Source organism: Narcine bancroftii, chromosome 13 (assembly GCF_036971445.1).
Source record: "Narcine bancroftii isolate sNarBan1 chromosome 13, sNarBan1.hap1, whole genome shotgun sequence".
Taxonomy (NCBI): Eukaryota; Metazoa; Chordata; class Chondrichthyes; order Torpediniformes; family Narcinidae; genus Narcine; species Narcine bancroftii.
The window spans coordinates 86,531,556-86,555,201 of NC_091481.1; the positions used below are offsets into that span (position 1 = coordinate 86,531,556).

The 23,646-nt window shown below is 47.9% G+C and overlaps 1 protein-coding gene and 1 non-coding gene across 2 annotated transcripts in view; both read left to right on the plus strand.

Moving 5' to 3' along the window:
- The window catches only part of LOC138748105 (mitogen-activated protein kinase kinase kinase kinase 5-like), a 70,902-nt gene that overhangs the window by 13,177 nt on the left and 34,079 nt on the right, over positions 1–23,646 (plus strand). Inside the window, exons 2-3 of the mRNA XM_069907793.1 lie at positions 8,394–8,451; positions 21,676–21,766. Coding sequence (XP_069763894.1) covers positions 8,394–8,451; positions 21,676–21,766 — 149 coding nt within the window. The remainder of the gene's footprint in view (positions 1–8,393; positions 8,452–21,675; positions 21,767–23,646) is intronic.
- On the plus strand, positions 12,200–12,302 carry LOC138749106 (U6 spliceosomal RNA). Its single transcript, XR_011348419.1, has one exon. It is a non-coding gene; the product is annotated as a U6 spliceosomal RNA (small nuclear RNA).

Consider the following 23,646-nt stretch of genomic DNA (forward strand, 5'->3'; position numbering starts at 1 on the left):
CATCAGCACATCTTTTCTTAAATGAAGAGCCCAAAACTGTTCACAATACTCCGAGGGAGGTCTCATCAGGGCCTGATAAAGCCTCAAAAATCATATCCCTGCTCTTAGATTCTATTCCTCTTGAAATGAACGGCAGCTTCGCATTTGCCTTCTTCACCACCGTCTCAACCTGCACGTTTACCTTCAGGGTCTCCAGCACAAGGACTCCCTTTGCACTTGGGAATTTTCAATTTTCTCCTCATTTTGAAAATAGTCTGCCTGTTTATTTTTTCTCTCAAAGTGCATGACCGTCCACTCCAATGGGAGGGGATTGCTGGGAGAGAGCTCTGCGGGTTTGAATCTGACGGGGAATTTGTTCTGAGAACAAATCCTACTGGGATACAGTCTTGGGAAGTGGGGTACAGTTGTTGAGAGACTGGTCCATCCAGGGCTGTCATTGCCGAAGGATTTGGCTGTTGTTGTGGGGCCGCGCAGGTCAACCGGAGGTTCTCCATTGTTGACTCGGTGTAGACATCCTGGTGACCAATTGCTGGTGGATTGGGCACCAGTTTGGGGATACAATTGCCAGAGGCAGACATCATGGCCCTGGGGAGCAAGGTGCGGGAGATGCCTCACCTGCCCTTGCACATGAGATAGTCCGTGTGTAACGCAACAGGCAGATCTCCTGAGTACAGGTGGGTCATTTGACCAGTGTTGTTGGGATCTTGCTGTGCACAATGCCGCAGTGTTTCATGCAGTGAGCAGGGCGATGTAGATGTGTGTGTGTGTGTATATACACACACACACACACACACACACACACACACACATATTTTTTTAGACATACAGCACGGTAACAGACCTTCATGGCCCATGAGCCTGTGCCACCCAATTGACCTACAATCCCCAGTACATTTCAAATGGTGGGAGGAAACTGGATCCCCTGGGGAAAACTCACGCAGACACGGGTAAAACATATAAACTCTTTACAGACAGCACGGGATTTGAACCCCAGTCCCGATCACTGGCGCTGTAACAGTGTTGCACTAACCACTACGCCAACCCTGTCCCCCTCATATGGCACAGGTACAGCCACTCAGCCCAACCATTCTGTGCTGGTGTAGAACATCTATTACAGTAGAGAAAGCAATAACTGAATGTCAAGGACCCTCACTGTGTTTGTACAGATGGTCCAGTTGGTGACTCAGTAGTGGAAGAGTTAGGACTGGTGATGCCACAGAATGTGCGGGGGGTGGGGGGGGGATTAGATTCTGCTGCATGTGGTCATTGTGTGACTGTTCATTTCCACGGGAATGTGGTCAACAATGTGCAAGTGCAGTATGTGTGGCTGAGGAGTTGTGAATGGAACTAAATGATGGTGAAATTGTCAACATTTTTTTTAGACGTATAGCAGGGTACAGGCCCTTTCAGCCCATGCCGCCCAATTTACACCCAATTGACCTACAACTCCTGGTACATTTTGGAGTGTGGGGGGAAACTGGAGCCCCTGGAGGAAACTCACGCGGACACAGGGAGGACATGCAAACTCCTTACAGACAGCGCGAGAGTCGAACCCGGGTCGCTGGCGTTGTGGCAACGTTGTGCTAACTGCCGCTGTAAAATGTTGGTCAAGGATGGTTTTGATCCATCAACCACTGGATTATGGGCCCAGCACATCTCCGCCGCGCCACTCTGCGGATAACATCTGTGATGGAAGAGGGGCCATTGAGGAGTGAGTTGTACCTGGTTGGGTCTGGGCTGCTGCCCTGAGGAACTCTGGGGACCATGACATTTGTCATTTGCCCAGTTTCCCCCGGCTTCCATTTGCCCAGGGCTCCTTGCTGCCGAGCTGGACTCAGCATCACTGAGGTTGGGAAGGACACAAGGTAGGCACATGCCTTCTACTTGGAAATCCCTAGGGGATAGCAAAAGGACCCCAATAGAATTAAAGCCACAGAGTCTGCCTGTCTCATCCTCCTCAGGATCTAGTCCTGCACATGGTCCACGGGATCTAATCCTGCACATGGTCCATGGGATCTAGTCCCACACATGGTCCTCAGGACCTAGTCCCGCACATCCTCCACAGGACCTACCGTCACCTTGAGCAAGCCCAGTTCCTCCCCATGTCCTCCCAGCCTCCTGCCCAGTCAATTTCCCCATTCTCAAAAATATTTCTCTTTTTTAAAAAGATAGATCTTCCGATCACTTCTAACCAATCTTGTTGGTGGTTGTGGAAGGCTAGACTTTAATCGGGACAAGTGTCAGGTGTTGCACTTTGGGAGGTCAAATGTAAGGGCTCTTAAACGTGTTGATGTGCAGAGGGATCTGGGGGTCCCAGATTGGGTGGTAAGGAGGTGTAAAGTGCGCTTAGCTTCATTGGTGGGGCATTGAGTATAAAAGGAGGTTGCGTGGCTGCTACACAAAACTAGTTAGGCCACACTTAGAACACTGTGCTGTTAGGGTTTTCCCAGTATGTAACCTGAGTTAGAGGGGATGGGTTATGCAAGAGTTCAGACAAACTGGGACTGTTTTCTGTGGATCAGTGGTTCTGAACCTTTTTCTTTCCACTCACATCCCACTGTAAGTAAGGGATTGCTTAAGGTGGGATGTGGGTGGGAAGAAAAAGTTTGAAAACCACTGTTTTAATAGTCCCTCATTGACTCATTATGTGCACGGTTTCAGAACTCCAAAGGAAATGGGCCAATGACCATTTTTCTCAAGCAAAATAGTTCAGTCACAATTGGGTCTAGAGCAATGATTCTCAACCTTCCCTTCCCACCCACTTCCCACCTTAAGCAATCCCTTACTAATCACTGAGCACCGATGGCAGAGGGAATACTTACGGTGGGATGTGAGTGGAAAGAGAAAGGTTGAGAACCACGGCCCTGGAGCGTCAGAGGCTAAGGGGAGACCTGGTCGAGGTTTATAAAATGCTGAGGCATCGATAGGGTAGACAGTGAGAATCTTCCCCAGGGTAAAAGCCTCTCACATGAGGGGAGGGAGTTTATGTGTGGAGCAGATGTTTTTACAGAGAGCAGTGGGTGTCTGGAATGGGCTGCCAGGAGTAGTGGTGGAACATAGGAACATAGGAAGTAGGAACAGGAGTAGGCCAAAATTAGCCCATCGAGCCTGCTCTGCCATTCAATAAGATCATGGCTGATGTAAGGTAAAACATCATGAGATGGGAATGTACGGGGCAGTAACAAGATGTGAATGCATCCTTGTACTTACAAGATAAGAGAGACATTGATGGATTGAGAGGCAGGAAGCTAGCAGGGAAAGGATAGCAACAGTTTTAGTCATTGGACAAGTAATGATATGATGATGTTCTAAGCACATATCCAAGGGTATAAAAAAATCACCATTTTGCTGATAACGGCAGAATGCATTCTCCGACTAACATGTTTAGTCGCAAGTGTTACAATCCGGTAATAAAGAACAAAGAACCCTGATTTCGACTCAGCCTGGTGTTTGTCTCACTCATTCATGAACAAAGCAGACCTAACACTGATCTAATTTATGACCTAACTCCATCGACCTGCCTTCTCCCATATCCCCTAATTCCTCTATCATGTAAAAATTTATCTAACCAAATTTTAAATATGTTTAATGAAGCAGCCTCAACCACTTCGCTGGTTAGAGAATTCCAAACATGCACTACTCTCTGGGAAAAACTATTTTTCCTCATCTCTGTCCTAAACCCAATAGTGGTTGTGTTTAATAGGCTTCAGGATGGACCCATGGGTTTGAAGGGGATGGAGGGGCATCCATCAGTAAGCAGTGGGGTTCAGTTTGATTTGGACATAGTGTACAGCACAGACACATGGGCTGAAGGGCCCATTCCTGTGCTGGACTGTTCATCTGCCCCAGCACCTCCTTTCTGTGGCCCCCATCCTGATACCCCAGCAGTGGGAAGGGCACAGATTGAGGGGCAGAAGACTGAGATGGGGGTTGCAGCTGTGACAGAGACTGGACATAATGGACATGAGGGTTCACTGAGAGAGGGAAATGAGGTAGAAATCGAGAAGATGGGTGTGGGGTGGAAGGAGATGGGGCAGGGGAGAGAGGGATCGCATCGGGAGGGGTGAGGGATGGGATGGTATGGGAAGGACAGGAAATGAGGGATGGGGTGAGTAGTGAGGGATGGGCTGAGTTGGGAGAGATGGGATGGGGAGGAGGGGTGAGGGGTGCGGGATGGGCTGGGATGAGGAGATAGGGAGATGATGGGTGAGTAGATTCTGTCTGTTGTACTGTATGTCCAACCTGAGCGGCGAATCGGGATCTTTACTTGATGTAAACGTTGCGTGGAGAAGCCCAGGATGTGTGGGCCCTTGTGCTGCTTCTGGCGTGACTGCAAGACCCTCATGGTCTCCAGCCCCAACTTGCCCAGGGCAGTTTACAAGGGGACTTTCCTCCCCCTGTCATAGTGCAATGTGCAGATCGGAAACATTGCTGAATCTGCAGCCCTTGTCTCCCCAGCATGAACAGGAAGCCTCATTTGCATGAAACCAACACAGAGAAACCTGACCTCATAGGCAATGCTGATCAGTAGGAAGCTTTAACTAACCTGACTGAAATCAGCCCCTCCCTCACCCCCCTTCAAACCAGGGGGGGGATGCTGGGATCTCTGAGGGTCAGAAGAAGATCAGAACGTGGAAGCAGGAGTTGGCCATCTGGTCCGCCGTGCCTGCTCCATCATTCATGAAACCATATTTATTTGTGTAGATGAATGCCTGTCCTGAGTGTGCATTGTGTGTCTGTACGTGTGTTATGTCTGGGTGTGTGTCTGCACATTTTGCACCGAGGACTGGAGAATGCTGTTTCGTCGGGTTGTACTTGTACAATCAGATGACAATAAACTTGACTTGAATAAGATTGCAGCTAATCTGATCATGGACTCAGCTCCACCTTCCCGCCTGAACCCCATAATCCCATAATCCTTCATTCCCCACGTATGCAAACATTTATTTATCTTAAATGCATTAAATGAGGCAGATGCTTCCTTGGGCAGAGAATTCTACAAAATCACTCCTCTCGGGGAGATGAGTTCCTCCTCATTTCCATTCTAAATCGGCCCCTGTGAATCTTGAGGCTACTTCCCTAAGTTCTGTGGAAACAACTTTCCTGCCTCTAACATATTTATCCCTTTCATAATTTGATATGTTTTCATGAGATTTACCCCCGCCCCCATTCTACTGAATTCCTGTGAATCAATCTCCCCAGGGGAAAACCGCTTATTCTCCAGAACCAGCTTGGCAAACTTCCTCTGCGTGGCCTCCAAGGCCTGTTGATGCTTTCCCATCTGATCCCGACAGGGGACCTGCAGCTTCCCAGGACCGTCCATGGGGCGGAACTCCATCATAATCTCTGTAATCCACCTGCAGATGTGAGTTTGAGATGAATGATGTCAGGGTATTAATAACAACTGATGGGGAGGATTGAGCAGTTACTTTGGAAAGGTTAGGGTGTGAATGAGATGTGTTTGGGAAGGATTAGGGATGAGGTGTTCACAAGATCTAGTGGCAGAAGTAGGCCCATCGGCCCATCGAGTCTGCTCTGCTATTCTAATCATGAGCTGATCCATCCTCCACTCATCCCCACTCCCTGGCCTTCTCCCCGGAACCCTTGATGCCCTGACTAATCAAATACCTGTCAATCTCTGCCTTCAATACATCTAACGTCCTTACTTCCACAGCTGCCTGTGGCAACAGGTTCCACAGACTCACGACCCTCAGACTAAAGACATTTTTCCACATCTCTGTTTTAAATTGTCGCCCTTTTATCCTGAAGTTGTGCCCCCTTGTCCTTGACTCCCCAACCATGGGAAACATCCTGGCCACATCTACCCTGTCCAGGCCTTTCAGCATTCGAAATGCCTCGATGAGGTTCCCTCTCATCCTTCTGTACCCCAACAAGTCCAGTCCAAGAGCCGACAATCATTCTCTGATATACTAACCCACTGGTTCTAACCTTTATCTTTCCAATGTTTTAATCGTCCCTCATTGACTCGTTATGTGCAGGGCTTCATAACTCCAAAGGAAATGGGCCAATGACAATTTTTCTCAAGCCAAATATTTCAGTAACAATTGGGTCGAGAGCAGTGATTCTCAACCTTCCCTTCCCACCCACATCCCACCATAAGCAATCCCTGACTGATCACAGAGCACCAATGGCAAAAGGATTACTTACAGTGGGATGTGAGTGGAAAGACAAAAAGTTGAGAACCACTGGGCTAACCCTTTCATTTTGGTGGTATCATTCTAATAAATCTCTGAACTCTCTCCAATGCCAGCACATCCATTCTCAAATAAGGCACCCAAAAATGTACCAAATTCTCCACGTGAGGTCTCACCAGTCCCCTATAGAGTTTCACCATCACATCCCTGCTCTGTGCTATCCCTCTGTTAATGAACGCCAACACTGCATTCGCTTTCTTCACCACCAGCTCAACCTGGAGGTCAACTTTTAGGGCATCTTGCGAGAGGACTCCCAAGTCTCTTTGCACTTGCAAATTTTGAATTTTCTCTCCATCTAAATAATAGCCTGCCCGTCTATTTCTTCTACCCAAGTGCACAACTGTCCACTTTCCAACATTGTATTTCCTCTGCCGTCTCTCTGCCCGTTCTCCTCATCTCTCCGTCTCTCTGCAGCCTTTCCTTATCCTCAGCACCACCTCCTCTATCACCTATTTTTGGTATCACCTGCAAATTTAGCCACAAACCCATCTATTCTGTAATCCAAATCAAATGACGGAAAAAGAACCGGCCCCAACGTTGACCCCTGTGGAACACCACTGGTCACCGGTAGCCAATGGGTAGTCAATTGCTTTATTCCTCCTCTCTTGTTTCCTGCCAATCAGCCAATGCTCCACCCATGGTAGTAAACTTCCTGTAATTCCATGGGCTCAAATCTTGTTTCACAGCCTCAGTGTGGCACTTTGTCCAGGGCTTTTTGAAGGTCGAAATACCCAACATCCGCTGCATTTCCCCTGTGTATCTGACATGATCTCTCAGGCGTGATCTTCCTTTAAGGCAGCCATGCTGACTTGGGCCTATCTTATTATGTGCCTCGCAGTCCTCTGTAACCTCCCCCTTGACAATTGACTCCCAATAGCTTCCCTACCACCTTTCTGCTCCCTCCCTCCCTTCTTAAACATTGGAGTGACATTCGTGATCCTCCAGTTCACCGGAACCATGCCAGACTCCATCGGTACCAATCTCTACAGCTACCTCCCTTAGAAGTGCATTCCATCCAGTCCGGGAGACTTACCTACCCTTCGACCATTCAGCTTCCCAAGTACCATCTCTCCCGTGGTCGTGACTGCACTCACTTCTCTTCCCAGAGCCCCCTGAGTGTCCATCTTGCACAGTGAAGATAACAGTTCCTCTGCCATCTCCTTGTCACCCATTACAATTTCTCCAGTGGTCTCTCTTTTCCTCTTTATATATTAAAAAAAGCCTTTAGTCTCCTCTTTGATATTATTCACTAACCTCCTTTCGTAATTCATCATCACCTTCTTGGTTGTCTTCTCTAAGTTTCATGTTCCCACTCATTTTTGCATCCTCTCTTTTGCTTTTATGCTGGTTTTACCTTCCCTCATCAGACACAGTTGTCTCATTTTTCCATTCACTAATTTCTTTCTTTTTCGAATGTGCCTGTCCTTCACTCTCCTCAGTCCCAGACACCTTGGTTGTCCTCTGTCAGGTCATCCTCACCAATACTATCTAGAATGAGAGCGGCAGCCATGAAGGTCTTCTCCCTGCATCTCCTGTCTATCCCTTCCTCAATCTTCCTAATCAGACGTGGATCGTCAAGCTGCAGCTCCACATCCCAAACACGGTCTCTAAGGAGCTGCACCTGGTACAGATGTTGGCATAAATATCCAACAATATCAAATCGCCGGTATCCAGCGCCTACAGGGAGTGTGGATGCCGGATATGGTCATTTTCTGGTTGCCTGAGACACTCTTACAATATTTAACAAATACACCTACATTAAGAATAAGCTGTTTAAAAGGCAAAAGACTTCAAAATGTAATTTGGAAAAAAAATTCAGTCTTTAATTATGCAAAGTTCATTTTAATCAGGTAATTACTGAAAATTACAACATTTACATTTAAATTCAATCCCCGGTGGCTGGCGCTGTAACAGTGTGGCGTTAACCACACCTCCGACGTAATTAACGCCCCCCCCCCCCCTTCACCAAGTTTACAGATAAAGCTTTACTAATATACCTAATACTAAAAAGATAAAGACTCTTCCCAGGCAGGGGTAGGGAGACACTTTGGGAGAGTTGTCCCCAGTGGTGAACGGCATCGGCCAGCTCCCTCGCTGACCTCTCCACTACACGGTTCCATTACACTGCATTAAATGTGACGTGAAAACCTTTTAATCAAATCTTTGTGTTTGTTCCAGGCACGGCAAAAGCACACTGGCCAGCTGGCAGCGGTGAAGATCATCAAGATGGAACCCGGTGAGTGTCTCCTCATTCAGACGCTGTTCCCATCAGACATGACCAAGGTGTGGACAAGCGATGAACCTGTGGCTGGAAGAAGCAGGCTTGATGCAGCAGGATTAGTAAGGTTAACAGATCCCACAAACATGATAATCAGCTCTCCCACCATCCCCCAACCCCGACAGTGACTTTGATTTTAAAATTGTCCACCTTGTTTTCAAATCCTTGCCCATGACTTATCTCTGTTAATGTCTGCCATCCATTCAAAGTATGAGGAGCATTAACAATGTCCTAGTGGCCAACCATTTCAATTCTATACCCCACTGACCTGTGTGTCCATGGCCTCATGAACTGTCAAACCAAGGTCACCCATAAATTGGAGGAACAATATCTAATTCTCTGTCTGGGCCCTCTCCATCCAGACGGCATCAACATCGACTTCTCCAGTTTCTTCTAGCCCTCTCCCCATTCTCCCTCTCTTCCTCATCCCTCGGTCTCCTTTCCTCCAGCTCTCCACCCCCTTCCCTCTCCATTCACAGAACCATCCACCCCCCCCCCCCTCTGTTTGCTGAAGTGCCCTCCCTCCCTTATCCACCCATTACCTCCTGCCTGTGGGACCATGTTCCTCCCCCTGCCCCTCCTCCCAACATTTTGTTCGGGCACCTGTCTGCATTTTGCTCGTACCTTGATGAAGGGCTCAAGCCTGAAATGTTCGTTCTGCATCTTTATCTTTGCTCTATAAAGGACACAGTTTGACCTGCTGAGTTTCTCCAGTGTCGTGTTTTTAGGAGAATGTTGAAAGAGGTGGACAGAGTAGATGTAGAAAGGTTGTTTCTCATGGTGGGAGAGTCTAGGACAAGAGGGCACAACTTCAGGATTGAAGGGCGACGGCTTGGAACAGAGACGCGGAGGAATTTCTTCAGCTGATAGGTTGGTGAATTTGTGGAATTTGTTGGCACAGGTGGTTGTGGAGCCCGGGTCATTGGGTGTATTTAAGGCAGAGATTCTTACGTTCTTAATTAGCCAGGTTGAGAATGTAAGTTTTTAAAATGTTGATTGAAGAGGCAATTTCTTTCCCTTTGTTATCAGCTGGAGATATTGGTAAGGTCGTAAATGATTATTAACCATTGGGTAAGGGACATGATACTGATTAACAAATCCCAAGAGAGTTGTAAGGAATATATACTTGCATGGAGCAGTCGGTTTACATTTTCCAGAAACCTAGGCGACTGAAGGGAAATAAAAGACACGATTTGTAAGCCATGTGGAGATGCTCTGGGCAGCGAGACCATTTGCTCATGGCTCTAATGGAGTTCTCATGCTTTGCAAAGTGATTAAGGAATTTGTTTGTGCCTGCTGTATCTGTGTTTGTTTTCAAACAACCAAAGGTCCACATTCACAAAGTGATCAAAGGTTATGGGGAGAAAGCCGGGCAGTGAGGGCTGAGGGGGAAATGGATCAGTCATGTTTGATGGCGGGGCAGACTCGATGGGCTGAATGGCTTATTTCTGGTTTTGTGTCCTATGGTCTTATTGACACAGAGTAATGCAGACATGGCCAAGGCCTTGTATGACGATTTGTGTCGATTTCACAGTGTAAGTCACGCCTAATGTGATGTTAAAGATACAATGGGAGGCAAAGAGCAAACACCTGGGTCTATAAATGTCAACAAGCCCCCGGGTCTGAATTTTTTTTTTAGTAAGGATTTTCTGTAAACTTGGGTGGGGGGGGTGTAATTATGGGGCTGTTGTTCATGTTTCAGGCGGCTCCATGGAGGGGGAGGAACCTGCAGATGTAGCGACGGTTAAATGTTTTCAAAGAATGTGACAAAAATAAAGTAAAATGTTTCAAGGTTTATATATTCATGCAAGTGAAGTTTGCCTTTTAAACTGTTTATTCTTAATACAGGTGTATTAGTTGGGTATTGTAAGTCTCAAGCAACTAGAAAATTCAACTATTTGGCATCTGCTAATCCTGATAGGTGCCGGATACCAGGGGTTTTAATGTACTTCAACTTGCCTCTGTCATAAGGTATGCAGAGAGTCACCACAAGCATTGCCCTGTGCCCCCAACAATAGGAGAAAGAGAAGCAAAGGAGAGTCCCTTCAGAGACACTGAGTGTCCATGGTTTTGTCTCCAGTGATTTCCATAGCCGCACAGTCCCCTGTTCGATCCATCGGCCACCCGAGCTCCAGATCCAAACCTCCCACATGGTCATGAAACCGTCAGCGCCCTTCAAGAGCCTTTTTTTGCCCTCAGCACCCTTGTGAATCTGGATTACTGCATGGGCAGACTCCCTGTGCCCCCTTAATGAGAGGAGTTCTGACCTTTACTTACACTCTTAAGGCACTCCTTCAAATGTCATGCTCTCCTATGGGCTGTGAAGGGGTGGGTTCTATAAAGACCCACTGATATCATGTGTGCTTACATGGTCCCTTGCAAAATAGCCTAATTTAAATCGTCAAGTTTATTGTCATTTTTTTGTACATGTACATCCCGACGAAACAGCATTCTCTGGTCCTCAGTGCAAAACATGCAGACACACAGCCAGACATAACAACATACAGACAATACACACGCAGGACAGGTATTCAAAAATACAAATTAATAATATTTTTTTCATAAATACAAGAAGTTATTTGGTTGTTCTCCCTGCCCGTGAGAAGAAGCTGTTCCTCAGCATGGTGGTGCTGGTTCTGATCCTCCTGGATCTCTTCCCCGACGGGAACAGCTGAAAGATGCTGTGTGCAGGGTGGAAGGGATCCTCAATGATTTTGCACGTCCTCTTCAAACAACAATCCCAGTAGATCCAGTGATCCCAGTAGATCACGTAATTGGGGGATGGGAAGAGAGAGAGATTCCAGTGATCCTCTCTGCTACTCTTATTCTCCTGTGGATTGACCTCTGATCTATTTCTCTGCAGCAACTGTACCCACACGGTGATGCAGCCGGCCAGGACGCTCCCGATAGAGCTCCTGTTGAAGGTTGACATGATGGTGGTCGGTAGCCTTGTCCCCTTCAGTCTTCTCAGGAGGGGCAGCGCTGTTGCACCTTCCAGACAAGTGAGGAGATGTTGAGTGTCCATGACAGGTCACTAGTTAAGTGAACTCCAAGGAACCTGGTGATCTCCACTCTCTCCAACACAGAGTTGTTGATGTGTAGTGGAGGGTGGTCGTTCCTGTTCCTCCTGAAGTCCATGATCATCTCCTTCGTCTTGTCCATATTGAGAGTCAGGTTGTTCCTCACACCAGATCACGAGATTTTCCACTTTTTCTCTGTAGTACGGCTCCTTGTTGTCGCTGCCAAGGCCAACTCCCAATGTGCGCCCTGAATCACCTTTTGTGCCTCGATTGTGTAGGGTCACATTCCCATGGAGTCCTTAAGATAATGTTGCCTATAAATGAAGGATTATAAGTGGGATAATGGTGCAGCGTGTAGAGACAAATGCCTCACAGTTCCACCACCGTGGGTTTGATCCTGACATCCAGCTCTGTGATGTTCTCCAAGGAGAGCCCCAGTTCCATCCCGATCCCAAAATTGTGTGGGTTAGTCAGTTCTCTAGCGACTGTAGGTTTTGCCTCAGTGGGTCACAGAAAGGTAGAGTCTGCAGGGAGCTGTTCAGAATGGGGGAGGAAAGAATAGATTACAGGGAGAATTGTTGGGGAATGGGATTGATCTGTGAGCCATCATTTATAGTGGGCAGAATGGCCTCTTCTGAAGTTGTGTGATTACATTATCAATATTGATTTCAATAGTTGTGAGGTGTGCTCGCTTCGACAGCACATACTAAAATTGGAACGATACAGAGAAGATTAGCATGGCCCCTGCGCAAGGATGACACGCAAATTCGTGAAGCGTTCCATATTTTTTTTAAGAGAAAAAAACTAGTTGTGAGGTAATGTTGCAGCTCTGTAACTACTTGGAATACAGGTTGAGTACCCATTATCTGAATACCCAAAATCAGAAACCATCCAAAATCTAAAACTTTATTCGTCCATGGTCCCATAAGGTAATGCATAATAGAGTTCAGAAATCCTGATCGGAGAACAGGGAGCAGCAGATGTAAGTCAAGCATTACTGAGTGAGGATTTTTCTAAATACCATATATGCCCGTGTAATTGTCGATACGGTGTAATACGTCGACCCTCCCCCTTCTCTTTTTTGGCCTAAAAATTGGGTGTTTTTTTTGTATGACCTGTTTAAAAGTCGACCCTCCCTATTTTTGGCCTCATCTATCCACCTCCCCTCCTCTCGAGCTCTTCCGACTGTGGATCTTTGCCCCGACACCCGAATTCCTGACCGCTGACCCTCACCCCAGCACCCGCCCATCCAAACTCAATGCAGTAATTTGTGCATGTGTAAATATTTGCATTGTCATGTGAATGCACGTACCTTTACCTCTGAGTGAATGAGTGCATTTTTTAAACAGTGTTCCAAAATCCAAAAAAAATCCCAGGCATTTCGGATAAAGGGTACTCCACTTGTATTTGTCGTGGATTTTCTTAGGGTCCGAAAGCGAGTCAGGCAATGCGGAGAAATCTTCAAGAAGTTTATTATTTGCAAGTAAAGGCTGAGGCAATCAGAGAACGAGCCACTGATCACCCATTACACACAGCTTGCGGCCCCTTTATGTTAAAATCCTGACCTCGCTTGCTCAATCTCCCATGTCCCATATCTGAGCTGCCTACCAATCCTTAACCTGCCACCATTATTTCTTATTCATTTATCTAATCATGTTCAAACCATCTTTTACTCCTCTTTCTCATCAGTCTCCTCTGTTTTTATCAGAGTCCCTTCCATGTGCCTCATCAGAACTCATCACCCTTATCTTCTACCAGTACATGGTTACATAGTGACTGCTAATTGATACATATGGGTACATAATTCATAAAAAGACAATGTTTATCGAGTAATACAAAGTAGATTGAAAAAGTAATTGTTTAAAGAATACAAAATAAATGTTTCCATATATTATAGTTAAAAACACAATGTTGGAGAAACTCAGCAGATAAAGATACAGAACCAACATTTCAGGCTTCAGCCCTTCATCAAGGTCTGGGCAAAATGTAGGCAGGCGTCAGAACAAAATGGAACATTGTGTTCATTTCTGGATGTGGAAGGTTTGGATAGAGTGCAGAGAAGATTTACCAGGATGTGGCTCGGATTGGAGAATGTGTCTTGCGAGGCAAGGTGAGCAGAGCTGGATCTATTCCTCTTTGGAAGGAAGAAGGGCAAGAGGAGACTTAATAGAGATCTACAAGATTATGACAGGCGTAGTTTGGGTGGACGGCCAGTGCCTGTCTCCTGGGGCAACGGTGGAAATATGTAGAGAAAAGTTTAAGGGAGACAGCATTCCCTGCATTCCTTTCCCTGCAGGGGAAAGTTTCTTACACAGAGAGTGGTGGGTGCCTGGAATGCATTGCCAGGGGTGATGGTGGAGTCTGGTTCAAAAGGCTTTTAGACAGGGACATGGACGTAAGAAAAATAGAGGGTTGTGAGTGTGAGGGAGGAAAGGGTTCGTTTGCTGAGTAGGTTTATAGAAGTCAGCACAACATTGTGGGGCTGAAGGGTCTGCACTGTGCTGCTTTGTTCTATGAAACCTCTGCCCCAACTGGATAGGACCCCATAGAGTCACGACATGAGATAGGTTTGCTTACAAGAGGCAAGGGTTGCTTTAATGTGGCCAGGCCACATCCTGGTTACCATGGCAGCTGACAGGCCTACTTTCTCCAGCTGCTTCCGAATCTCAGGGGCTGGGCGGGCGCGGCGAGCAGGCAGCCTGTCACTTGTGAGGCCTAGTGCAAGCCTGCATCTCCAACAGGGGAGGGATGTGTGAGTGGTGCTGCACTGCCTGGATTGAGGCTGAGATTTGGTGCTCAGTTTAGTCTATCCCACGACCATCCACATTTGCTTTCTCTGGGGCTTTGTTTCAAAACCCAACACAATGGCAGGTCCTTCCGGCCCATGAGCCCACGCCACCCTAATACACCCAATTGACCCACAAACGCCCGTACAAGCTGCAAGGGCAGGTCGTGGAGGAAGAGGCTTCTGTTTCGAATGGGACCCAGTGTCATTGGGACAGGGAGTGCTGTGTCAGAGATTTATCAAATAAAATAACATCAGAAACATGAGTAGGAGTTGGCCATTCGGCCCGTCGAGCCTGCTCTACCATTCAATGTGATCACAGCTGATCTGATGACAGACTCATCTCCACCCACCTGCCTTTTTCCCATATCCCTTAATTTCCCCCACTATGTAAAAATCTACCCAACCTTGACTTAAATATGTTTACTTAGGTCACCTCCACAGCTTCAATGGGCAGTGAATTCCACAGATTTCCCCCCCCCTCTGGAAAAAGCAGTTCCTCCTTATCTCCGTCCTAAATCTACTCCCCTGCATCTTGAGGCTATGTCCCCTAGTCGTGGTCTCCCCACCCATGGGAACAACTTACCTACCTCTATCTTATCTCTGCCTTTTATAATTCTATAAATTTCTACAAGATTCCCTCTCATTCATCTGAATTCAAATGAGTCTGTATTTTCATTCAGTTTGATCAGTCAATGTTGTTGAGCACAGAACAGAAAACATTCCAGCACAGTGCAGGCCCATCAGCCCACAATGCTGTGTTGGCAGAGCTTAAGAACAGAGGGACTCCCAGATGCGTCCAGCAGTCCTCGCAGGTACAGTGCACAGACACGCCGGAGAAACTCAGCAGATCACACAGGATGCACAGGAAGTAAAGGGTCACCAATGTTTCTGGCCTGGCCCCATCCTCAGAGGTGACAAATAGTTGGCTGACGCCCAGATGAAAATGCGCGGGAGGGTAAAAGGGCAGGGGGAGGAGCACAGGCTGACAGGTGAGGTGGATACAGGTGGGAAGGGAGGCAGAAGTTCTTCCACACACATTCGGGCAGAAAGAGAGCTTTTGGCATCATATATCAGTGTTGAGTACAGGAGTTGGGATGTGATGGTAAAGTTGTACAAGATTTTGGAGAGGCCAAATTTGGAGGACTGTGTACAGTTTTGGTCACCGAACTACAGGAACGATATCAATAAGATGGAATGAGTGCAGAGAAGATTTACTAGGATGTTGCCCAGACCAGGAACTGAGTTACAGGGAAAGGTTAAAAAGGTTATAACTTTATTCCCTGGAGCATCGAAGATTGAGGGGAGATTTGATTGAGGTATTTAAAATTATGAGGGGGACAGACAGAGTAAATGTAGGTCGGCTTTTCCCACTGAGGGTGGGTGAGATACAAACCAGTGAACATGGGATAAGGGTGAAAGGGGAAAAGTATAGGGGAAATGTGAAGGGGAATGTCTTCACACGGAGAGTGTGGAATGAACTGCTGGCTGAAGGGGTGAATGTAGGTTCAATTTTAACATTTAGGAGGAATTTGGTTAGGTGCATGGAAGGGAGGGGTATGGAGGGCTAGGGAGCAGGTCAGTGGGACTAGGCAAAAAAAAATGGTTTGACACAGACTAGAAGGGCCAAAGGGGTCTATTCCTGTGCTGTAGTGTTCTTTGGTTCTAGAACAGGGAAAGTATTGCAGTTACTTTGTCACATTTCCTTATCTGTTTACATCTATACTTGTTTACATGTGTACTTTTTTTGCATGACCAATTAGTGGTAATTCTGTTGCGTCCGCAGGAAAAAGGATCTCAGGGCCGTCTGTAAAGTATGTACTGACAAGAAATCTGAAACCTGTTCATGAACATGGCTGTCTCACCCGTTATTCCCACTTTCTCTCCATCCCTTTATGATGGACTTTTCCTGAACTCTATGTTTGGCCTCACCTCTTGTCTCCCCTACTCCCCCCTCCCCCACCACCAATTCCTACCCCCTTTAGATGCTCTTTAGTAGTGACCAAGGGTTCCAATCCGTAACGTTGCCCGACTATTTCTACCCGCGGACGCTGCCTGGTCCGCTGAGTTCCTCCAACAATTTGTGTGTTACAGACACCGTGCTTGAAGTAAACTTTCATGAGGGGTTCAAGCCCCAAATGTTAGTTCTGTATCTTTATCTTTGCAACATAAAGGACACAGTTTGAGCCGCTGAATTTCTGCAGCGTCGTGTTTTTAATTTGTGTTTTGCTCCAGTTCCGCACATATACTGTCCTCAGAATCAGAATTTTCATAGAATTTACATCACATTGATATAAATTAAAAGTTAATAAATTAGTGCAAAAGTGAGGCAGCGTCTGTGGTTCCATTGCCTGTTCTGATGGCGGAGGGGAAGAAGCCGTCCTTGTGCCGCTGGGTGCTAGTCTTCAGGCTCCTGGACCTCCTTCCTGATGGGAGCAGAATGAAGAGGGCACAGCCTGGGTGGTGGGGGGGTTCTTGAGGACAGAGGCTGTTTTCTTAAGACACCACCTCTTGTAGACGTCCTCGATGGAGTGGTCTGGTGCCCATGATGACACAGGCTGAGTTCACAACCCTCTGTAGCCTGTCCCTTTCCTATGCGTTGGCACCTCTGTTCCAAACAGTGCTGCAACCAGACAGAGTGCTCTTCATGGTTCACCTGGAGAAATTTGCAAGAGTCTTTGGTGACGTACCAAATCTCCTCAAACTCCCCACGAAGTATAGCCGCTGGCGAGCCTTCTTCATGACTGAATCAAGGATAGATCTTCAGAAATGTTGACACCAAGGAATTTGAAGCTCTTAATCCTTTCTAATGCTGACCCCTGGATGAAGACTGGGTCGTGTTCTCCTGATTCTCCCTCTTGAAGTCCACAATCCATTTTCCAGTGTGCTTCAATATGGACATTTCAGTCTTTAATGGATAACCTGCTATTTTCACAGTGTCATTCCACTGCTGTTTTCCCCAGTGACCCAAACCAGCTCTTTCGACCAACAGTACAGGAGACTGTGGGCTCTGGAACCTGAAGCTACGCTCACTCTGCCAGAGGAACCCCAGGGTTGGGGGGTTGGGGCGGGGGGGGGGGCGGGGGGGGGGGTCAGTGGGAGCAAAGGACCAGAACCAGAACTCTCTATCTGCACCAATCATTCCCAATCTTATTTTGGCCATGGCCACCACCTCCACCCCAGACCCCCTTCCCTGTGAAGTTGGTTTCTTCTGTACTTCTCTCCACTGACTATATCAAACTCAAAATATAATAGTACACTGTTCCAGTGCCAGTGACCTGGGTTCGAATCCAGCGCTGTCTATAAGCAGTTTGTACAATTTACCCCCCCCCCCCCGTGTCTGCGTGGATATCCTCCAGGGGCTCTGGTTTTCTCCCACCTTCCAAAAGGTACGGGGTGGGGTTGTAGGTTAATTTGACACCACGGATTAAAATGGCCAGAATTGGCTTCTATTGTTCTGTAAATAAAATATGTAAAAAATATTTATGTTACGTGAGGTGAAAAGAAACTTTTATTTAAATGTGCTGTGGCCCCCGGGGGTGGGGCGGGGGGGAAGTAGACATGGCCTCTGTTGAGAATGGCTGATCGAGACCATAAAGCTGATGAAGAGTTTTGGCTCGATCACCTGTCCTCTCCCCCCAACCTGCTGAATTCCTCTGGCAGTGTGGGCTCAGCCCCAATGTCTTCAGCCTTTAGCTTCCTGTCTTCCTTTCTCTGTACTTCACACTCACTTTGTAGAACTGTCTCAACGGCCAGAACATTAACAGGGTGGCTTCAGCCTTGAGAAGAGTCCAAAGGTGCTAAACCAATGGAGGGGGTGGGGGGGGGGGGGTGGTGGGGGGTGAGATGACACATCACACACAGTCCAGGAAACAACAACGCCTGTTAGCACAGATGTGGGGTTTTAATGAAGAGAAAACAGTCACAAATAAAGTGAACGGAGAGTGTGATTTTCTGACACTGCTGCATTCAAAGTGGCTGAGGCTGAGGTCCACTCTATAAGAAGCTGCTTGCATCCCTGGTCCTTAGAGCACCAGACCTTTGTAGGTTTTAAACAGGAAAGTCTGCAGACGCTGGGCTCGAGCCCAATACACAAATGTGCTGAAGAAACTCAGTAGGTCACAGGGCATCCACGGGACATAAAGGGTGACCAACGTTTCGGGCCTAGGCCCTTCGTCAAGGTTTGAGCAAAGTGCATGCAGGCGCCTGTTACCTGTTAGTTTCTCCCATTTTAATTCCACTTCTCAATAACACAGGGATATCTGTCCGTGGCCTTGTGCACTGCCAAATGGAGACAACCCACAAATTAGAACACCTTTAATTCTGTCCCTCCTCTCCTCCCCCTGCCCCTTCCTCCCTCCTCTCCTCCCCCTTCCTCCCTCCTCTCCTCCCCCTGCCCCTTCCTCCCTCCTCTCCTCCCCCTGCCCCTTCCTCCCTCCTCTCCTCCCCCTGCCCCTTCCTCCCAGCCCCTTTCTCCCTCCTCTCCTCCCCTGCCCCAGCCCCTTTCTCCCTCCTCTCCTCCCCTGCCCCTTTCTCCCTCCTCTCCTCCCCTGCCCCTTTCCCCCTCCTCTCCTCCCCTGCCCCTTTCCCCCTCCTCTCCTCCCCTGCCCCTTCCTCCTCCTACCCCTTCCTCCCTCCTCTCTTCCCCTCCCCCTTCCTCCCTCCCTCCTCCTCTCCCACCCCTTCCTCCCTCATCCCTCCTCCCCTCCTGCCCCTTCCTCCCTCCTCCCTCCTCTCCTTCCCATGTCCCTTCCTCCCTCCTGTCCTCCCCCACCTCTCACCTTGATGAAGGGCTCAGGCCTGACACATTGCCCACCCTTTCCTTCCTGTGGATACTGCTGAGTTTCTCCAGTACGTTTGTGTGTTGTGCTCGACTCAAGCGGACTTTCTCGTCTAACCCCACCAACGACAAGATTGAACCGGGGTGTCTGAATAAACATTTTGCATCAATTATACTCAACCTATTTTTTTTGTGGCTGTGAGTAGAACATGAAGCAGTTATTCCCCTGCACCAGAAATGCTAGATCTGCTAAGTTACACCTAACTTGTATCTATTTTGGTTTTAATTGATACCAAATAGATCCCTCAAGGTTGCTACGGAAGTTGATTGGGTTGGTTAAGCAGACAGGTGGTGTGTTGGCCTTCATTTAGTCGGCGATTATTGAGTTCAGGAGGTTCGTTTCAGCTCTATAAAACTCTGCTCGGACCACGCTGGGTATTACATTATTGTTTTGGAGAGGGTGTGGAGGAGATGTTGCTTGGATTGGAGAACATGTCATATGCAGCAAGCTTTTCTCTTTGGAGTGATGAAGGATGAGAGGGGTGTAAGATTACAAAGGGTGAGACACGGTGGGCAGCCAGCGCCTTTTCTCCAGAGGACGTTGGTTCAAGGTGAGGGGAGGAAGGTTTAGGGGAGACGTCGGGGGTAAGTTTTTTTTTACCCAGAGAGGGGTGGGTGACTGTTGCCGGGAGTGGTGGTGGAGGCTGGTACAATGGGGACATTTACAAGACTCTTAGGAACATAGGTGAAAGAAAAATAGAAGGTGATGTGGATGTGAGGGAGGGAGGGGTTAGATTGTTGCGGTAAAAACACGACGCTGGAGAAACTCAGCAGGTCAAACTGTGTCCTTTATGTACCAAAGATAAAGATACAGAACCCAAGTTTTAGGCTTGAGTCCTTCATCACGGTGTGCAGGTGTGGGGGGAGTGGTGGTTGCAAAGGCAGGAGGTAATAGGTAGAGAAGGGAGGAAGGGGACAATGAAGGGGAGGGGGGATGCCTAGGTGAATAGAGAGGGAAGGGGAGGGGGAAAAGAGAGCATATTAGCAGAAACTGATGTTAATGCCATCCGTCTGGTGAGTGGACAGAAGGAAAATCAGATGTTGTTTCTCCAATTTATAAGTGGTCTTGGTGGGTATAGTACGTGTGTATGGGGGTCTTGGTGGGTCAGCATCATGTTGTGGCCTGAAGGAATGTCTTAATCAATATTGCCTGAAAGATATTTTGAATCAAAGGACATGGGACTTGTTTGGTGTCTGCAGGGAAGTTTGTTCTTTATGACCTTGTTCTAGTCAAGATGATAAGATGAAAAGGGTTCCCGCACATCAGGAACTCAAGGCTAACATGCTTTTAATGTAATCAAAGTTGCAAATCTCAGTGGCATCAGCAAAAACCTGGCACTGGACCTGTTTGAAAACCGTTCGTGGAAGAACTGATAAGAATAGACCCAAAAGGTTCAAAGGTGCCCTTTATTGATGTGAAATGAGGGGGTGAAGAGGAGAGGGAAAGAGTAGAGTAGAGGGGAAGGGCTGGGATTGAAGAGAGAGGATTGTGGGAGGAGGCGGGGGTAGAGGAGAAGGGGGAACCTACGCAGTCATGGGGAGAGCATGCAAACTCCACAGGGACAGCGCCGAAGATCAGGATCAAACCTGGTTCCCCGGCGCTGGGAGCCAGCAGCCTTACCTGCTGCCCCAGACCCTGTTCAAGGATTTTCTTCTGTCCTTTACTGATGATGTTCCTGTGGGAAGTCGTAGAGCGAAGGGATGGGCTGGATTGGCCACCAGATGATCCCAGAGACTATAGGAGCATTTGAATCATGGCTGATGTGTTCTTCCTATTCTCCTGCTTTCTCCCCAGAGCCTTAGACACCCTTACTGATCAAGAACCCATCAACCTCCATTTAACATCTGCCCAGCAACTAGGCCTCCACAGCCATCTGTGACAATGGTTCACCGTCCTCCAGCTGAAGTGATTTCTCTTCAGCTCTATCCTTTTGTTCTGAGCCTGTGCCCTTTGGTCACAGACCCCCCCACCACTGCCAGGCACACAAGGTATGACAGACAGTGAACGAGATGGTGGCTCTCTCTGCCTTTATAATCAGGGACAAGTGTGTGGGCACAGATACTGGGCCAACCTCCTATCAATTAAATCAGAGTCCTCAAGTTGCCCTGTGGGATTATTAAATCCAGACGGATGGGTTCTTGGGTCAGGAATATAAATGAGAGCAGGTGAGAGAGTCTTCTCATCAAAGGGGAGGTGGGGGGGCATGGAGAAAAGAGTTGTGAGTCAGAATCCTGATGACAGGTCATTTTCCTGAAATGATTAAATTAACGTAACCATGCAACATGGTAACAGGCCCTTCCGGCCCACAAGCCGATGCTACCTAAATAACCCCAATCAATGTACAAGGAGGGTGGGAGGAAACCAGGGAAATTTCACACAGTCACGCGGGGAACATGCCAACACCCGACTGTTACTTCTGTTTCTACCTCCACGGATGCAGCCCGACCCATCGGGCATTCCTTCACTGAACGTATTATTCTCTTCTGAAGTCCGTCTTCTTCCCGATCTAATGATCTTATTTTTCTCCTTTTAACAGAAGATGACTTTTCAGTCCTTCAACAAGAGATTTCCATTGTGAAATCCTGTACACATCAGAACATCATCGCTTATTATGGAAGCTACATCAGGTAAGAGAATCTCACCTCTTACCATAGTTCAGGCCCTGTGGTGGAGTTTACATTGAATCGTAGAACGAGACCAGCTCCCCTGCGAAGCCTTGGCCCAGGCAGGTAAAGAACTTGCACTGATGTAGCCCTAAAATTGTTGGAAAACATCCACGCACGTTGATAGTGTTGTTAAGAAGGCGTATGGTGTGTTGGACTTCATTAACCGTGGGATTGAGCTTTATAGCAGTGAGGTAATGTTACAGCTGTTCAAACCTTGGTTATTCTCCACTTGGAATATCGCGTATAGTTCTGGTCAGGAAGGATGTGGATGGTATTGAGAGGGTGCAGAGGAGATTTACGCTGCCTGGATTGGAGAGCAGGCCTCATGAGGAGAGGTTGAGTTAACTCGGTCTTTTCTCTTTGGAGTGACGGAGGGTGAGGGGTAACCTGATAGAGGTGGACAAGATGATTAGAGGCATTGATCATGTAGACAGCCAGAGGCTTTTTCCCTAGGGACTGAAATGGCCAACACGAGGGGGCACAGTTTTAAGGTGCTTGGGAGAAAGTACAGGGCAAGTTCTTCACACAGAGAGGGGTGGGGGCATGGAATGTGCTGCCGGTAACAATGGTGGAGGCAGGGACAATAGGGTCTTGTCAGAGATGGTTATATTGGTCCACGGGACTGAGCAACATGAAAGATTATGCAGTGGGGAAATTCTAGACAGATTATTAGAATAGGTTATTAGTAAAAACACAGAAACGCTGGAGGTACTCAGCTGGTCCCTCAGCATCCGCAGTTACATTACTGATGTTTTGGGCCTGAGCCCGTCCTCAGGGTATGGGGGAAAAGCAGGCAGCATCTGGGGAGTGGGAGGAGCATGGAGGAACAGACAAAAGGTGATCATTGAACAAGAAGAGAGGAAGGGTGGGAATGAATGGGGGAGGTGGGCAGGAGTTGGCTTCTTTGAAATCTCGGTAACCGCCATTTCTTTTAGTCAGAATGTATGTCGGTCTGCACCCCTCCCCTATTTCTTAGTTTTTAAAGTTTTATTTCTTAGAAATGTGATTCCGCTCTGGATTAACCTTGCATTGCAACTCTCTCTTTGATTCAGCAACACTTGTATTCTGTTGTTTTTTAAACTTTATTTAAAGATTTTATCACAGGAATAAAAAGAAAAATTACATTTAAAGAAAAGATATAAAATAAAATAATATAATTACAATACAACATTAATAACCTAACTTAATTCAACCAACCCCTACATATACAAAAACTAAAAAAAAATATAGATATAAAAAATAACCCACCCTCAGCGTCGGCCTCCTTGTTGTGAGCGACGTGATGCCCCTCAGCGTCGGCCTGCTTGTTGTGAGCGACGTGATGCCCCTCAGCGTCGGCCTGCTTGTTGTGAGCGACGTGATGCCCCTCAGCGTCGGCCTGCTGGTTGTGAGCGACGTGATGCCCCTCAGCGTCGGCCTGCTGGTTGTGAGCGACGTGATGCCCCTCAGCGTCGGCCTGCTGGTTGTGAGCGACGTGATGCCCCTCAGCGTCGGCCTGCTGGTTGTGAGCGACGTGATGCCCCTCAGCGTCGGCCTGCTGGTTGTGAGCGACGTGATGCCCCTCAGCGTCGGCCTGCTTGTTGTGAGCGACGTGATGCCCCTCAGCGTCGGCCTGCTGGTTGTGAGCGACGTGATGCCCCTCAGCGTCAGCCTGCTGGTTGTGAGCGACGTGATGCCCCTCAGCGTCGGCCTGCTGGTTGTGAGCGACGTGATGCCCCTCAGCGTCGGCCTGCTTGTTGTGAGCGACGTGATGCCCCTCAGCGTCGGCCTGCTGGTTGTGAGCGACGTGATGCCCCTCAGCGTCGCCCTGCTTGTTGTGAGCTACGTGATGCCCCTCAGCG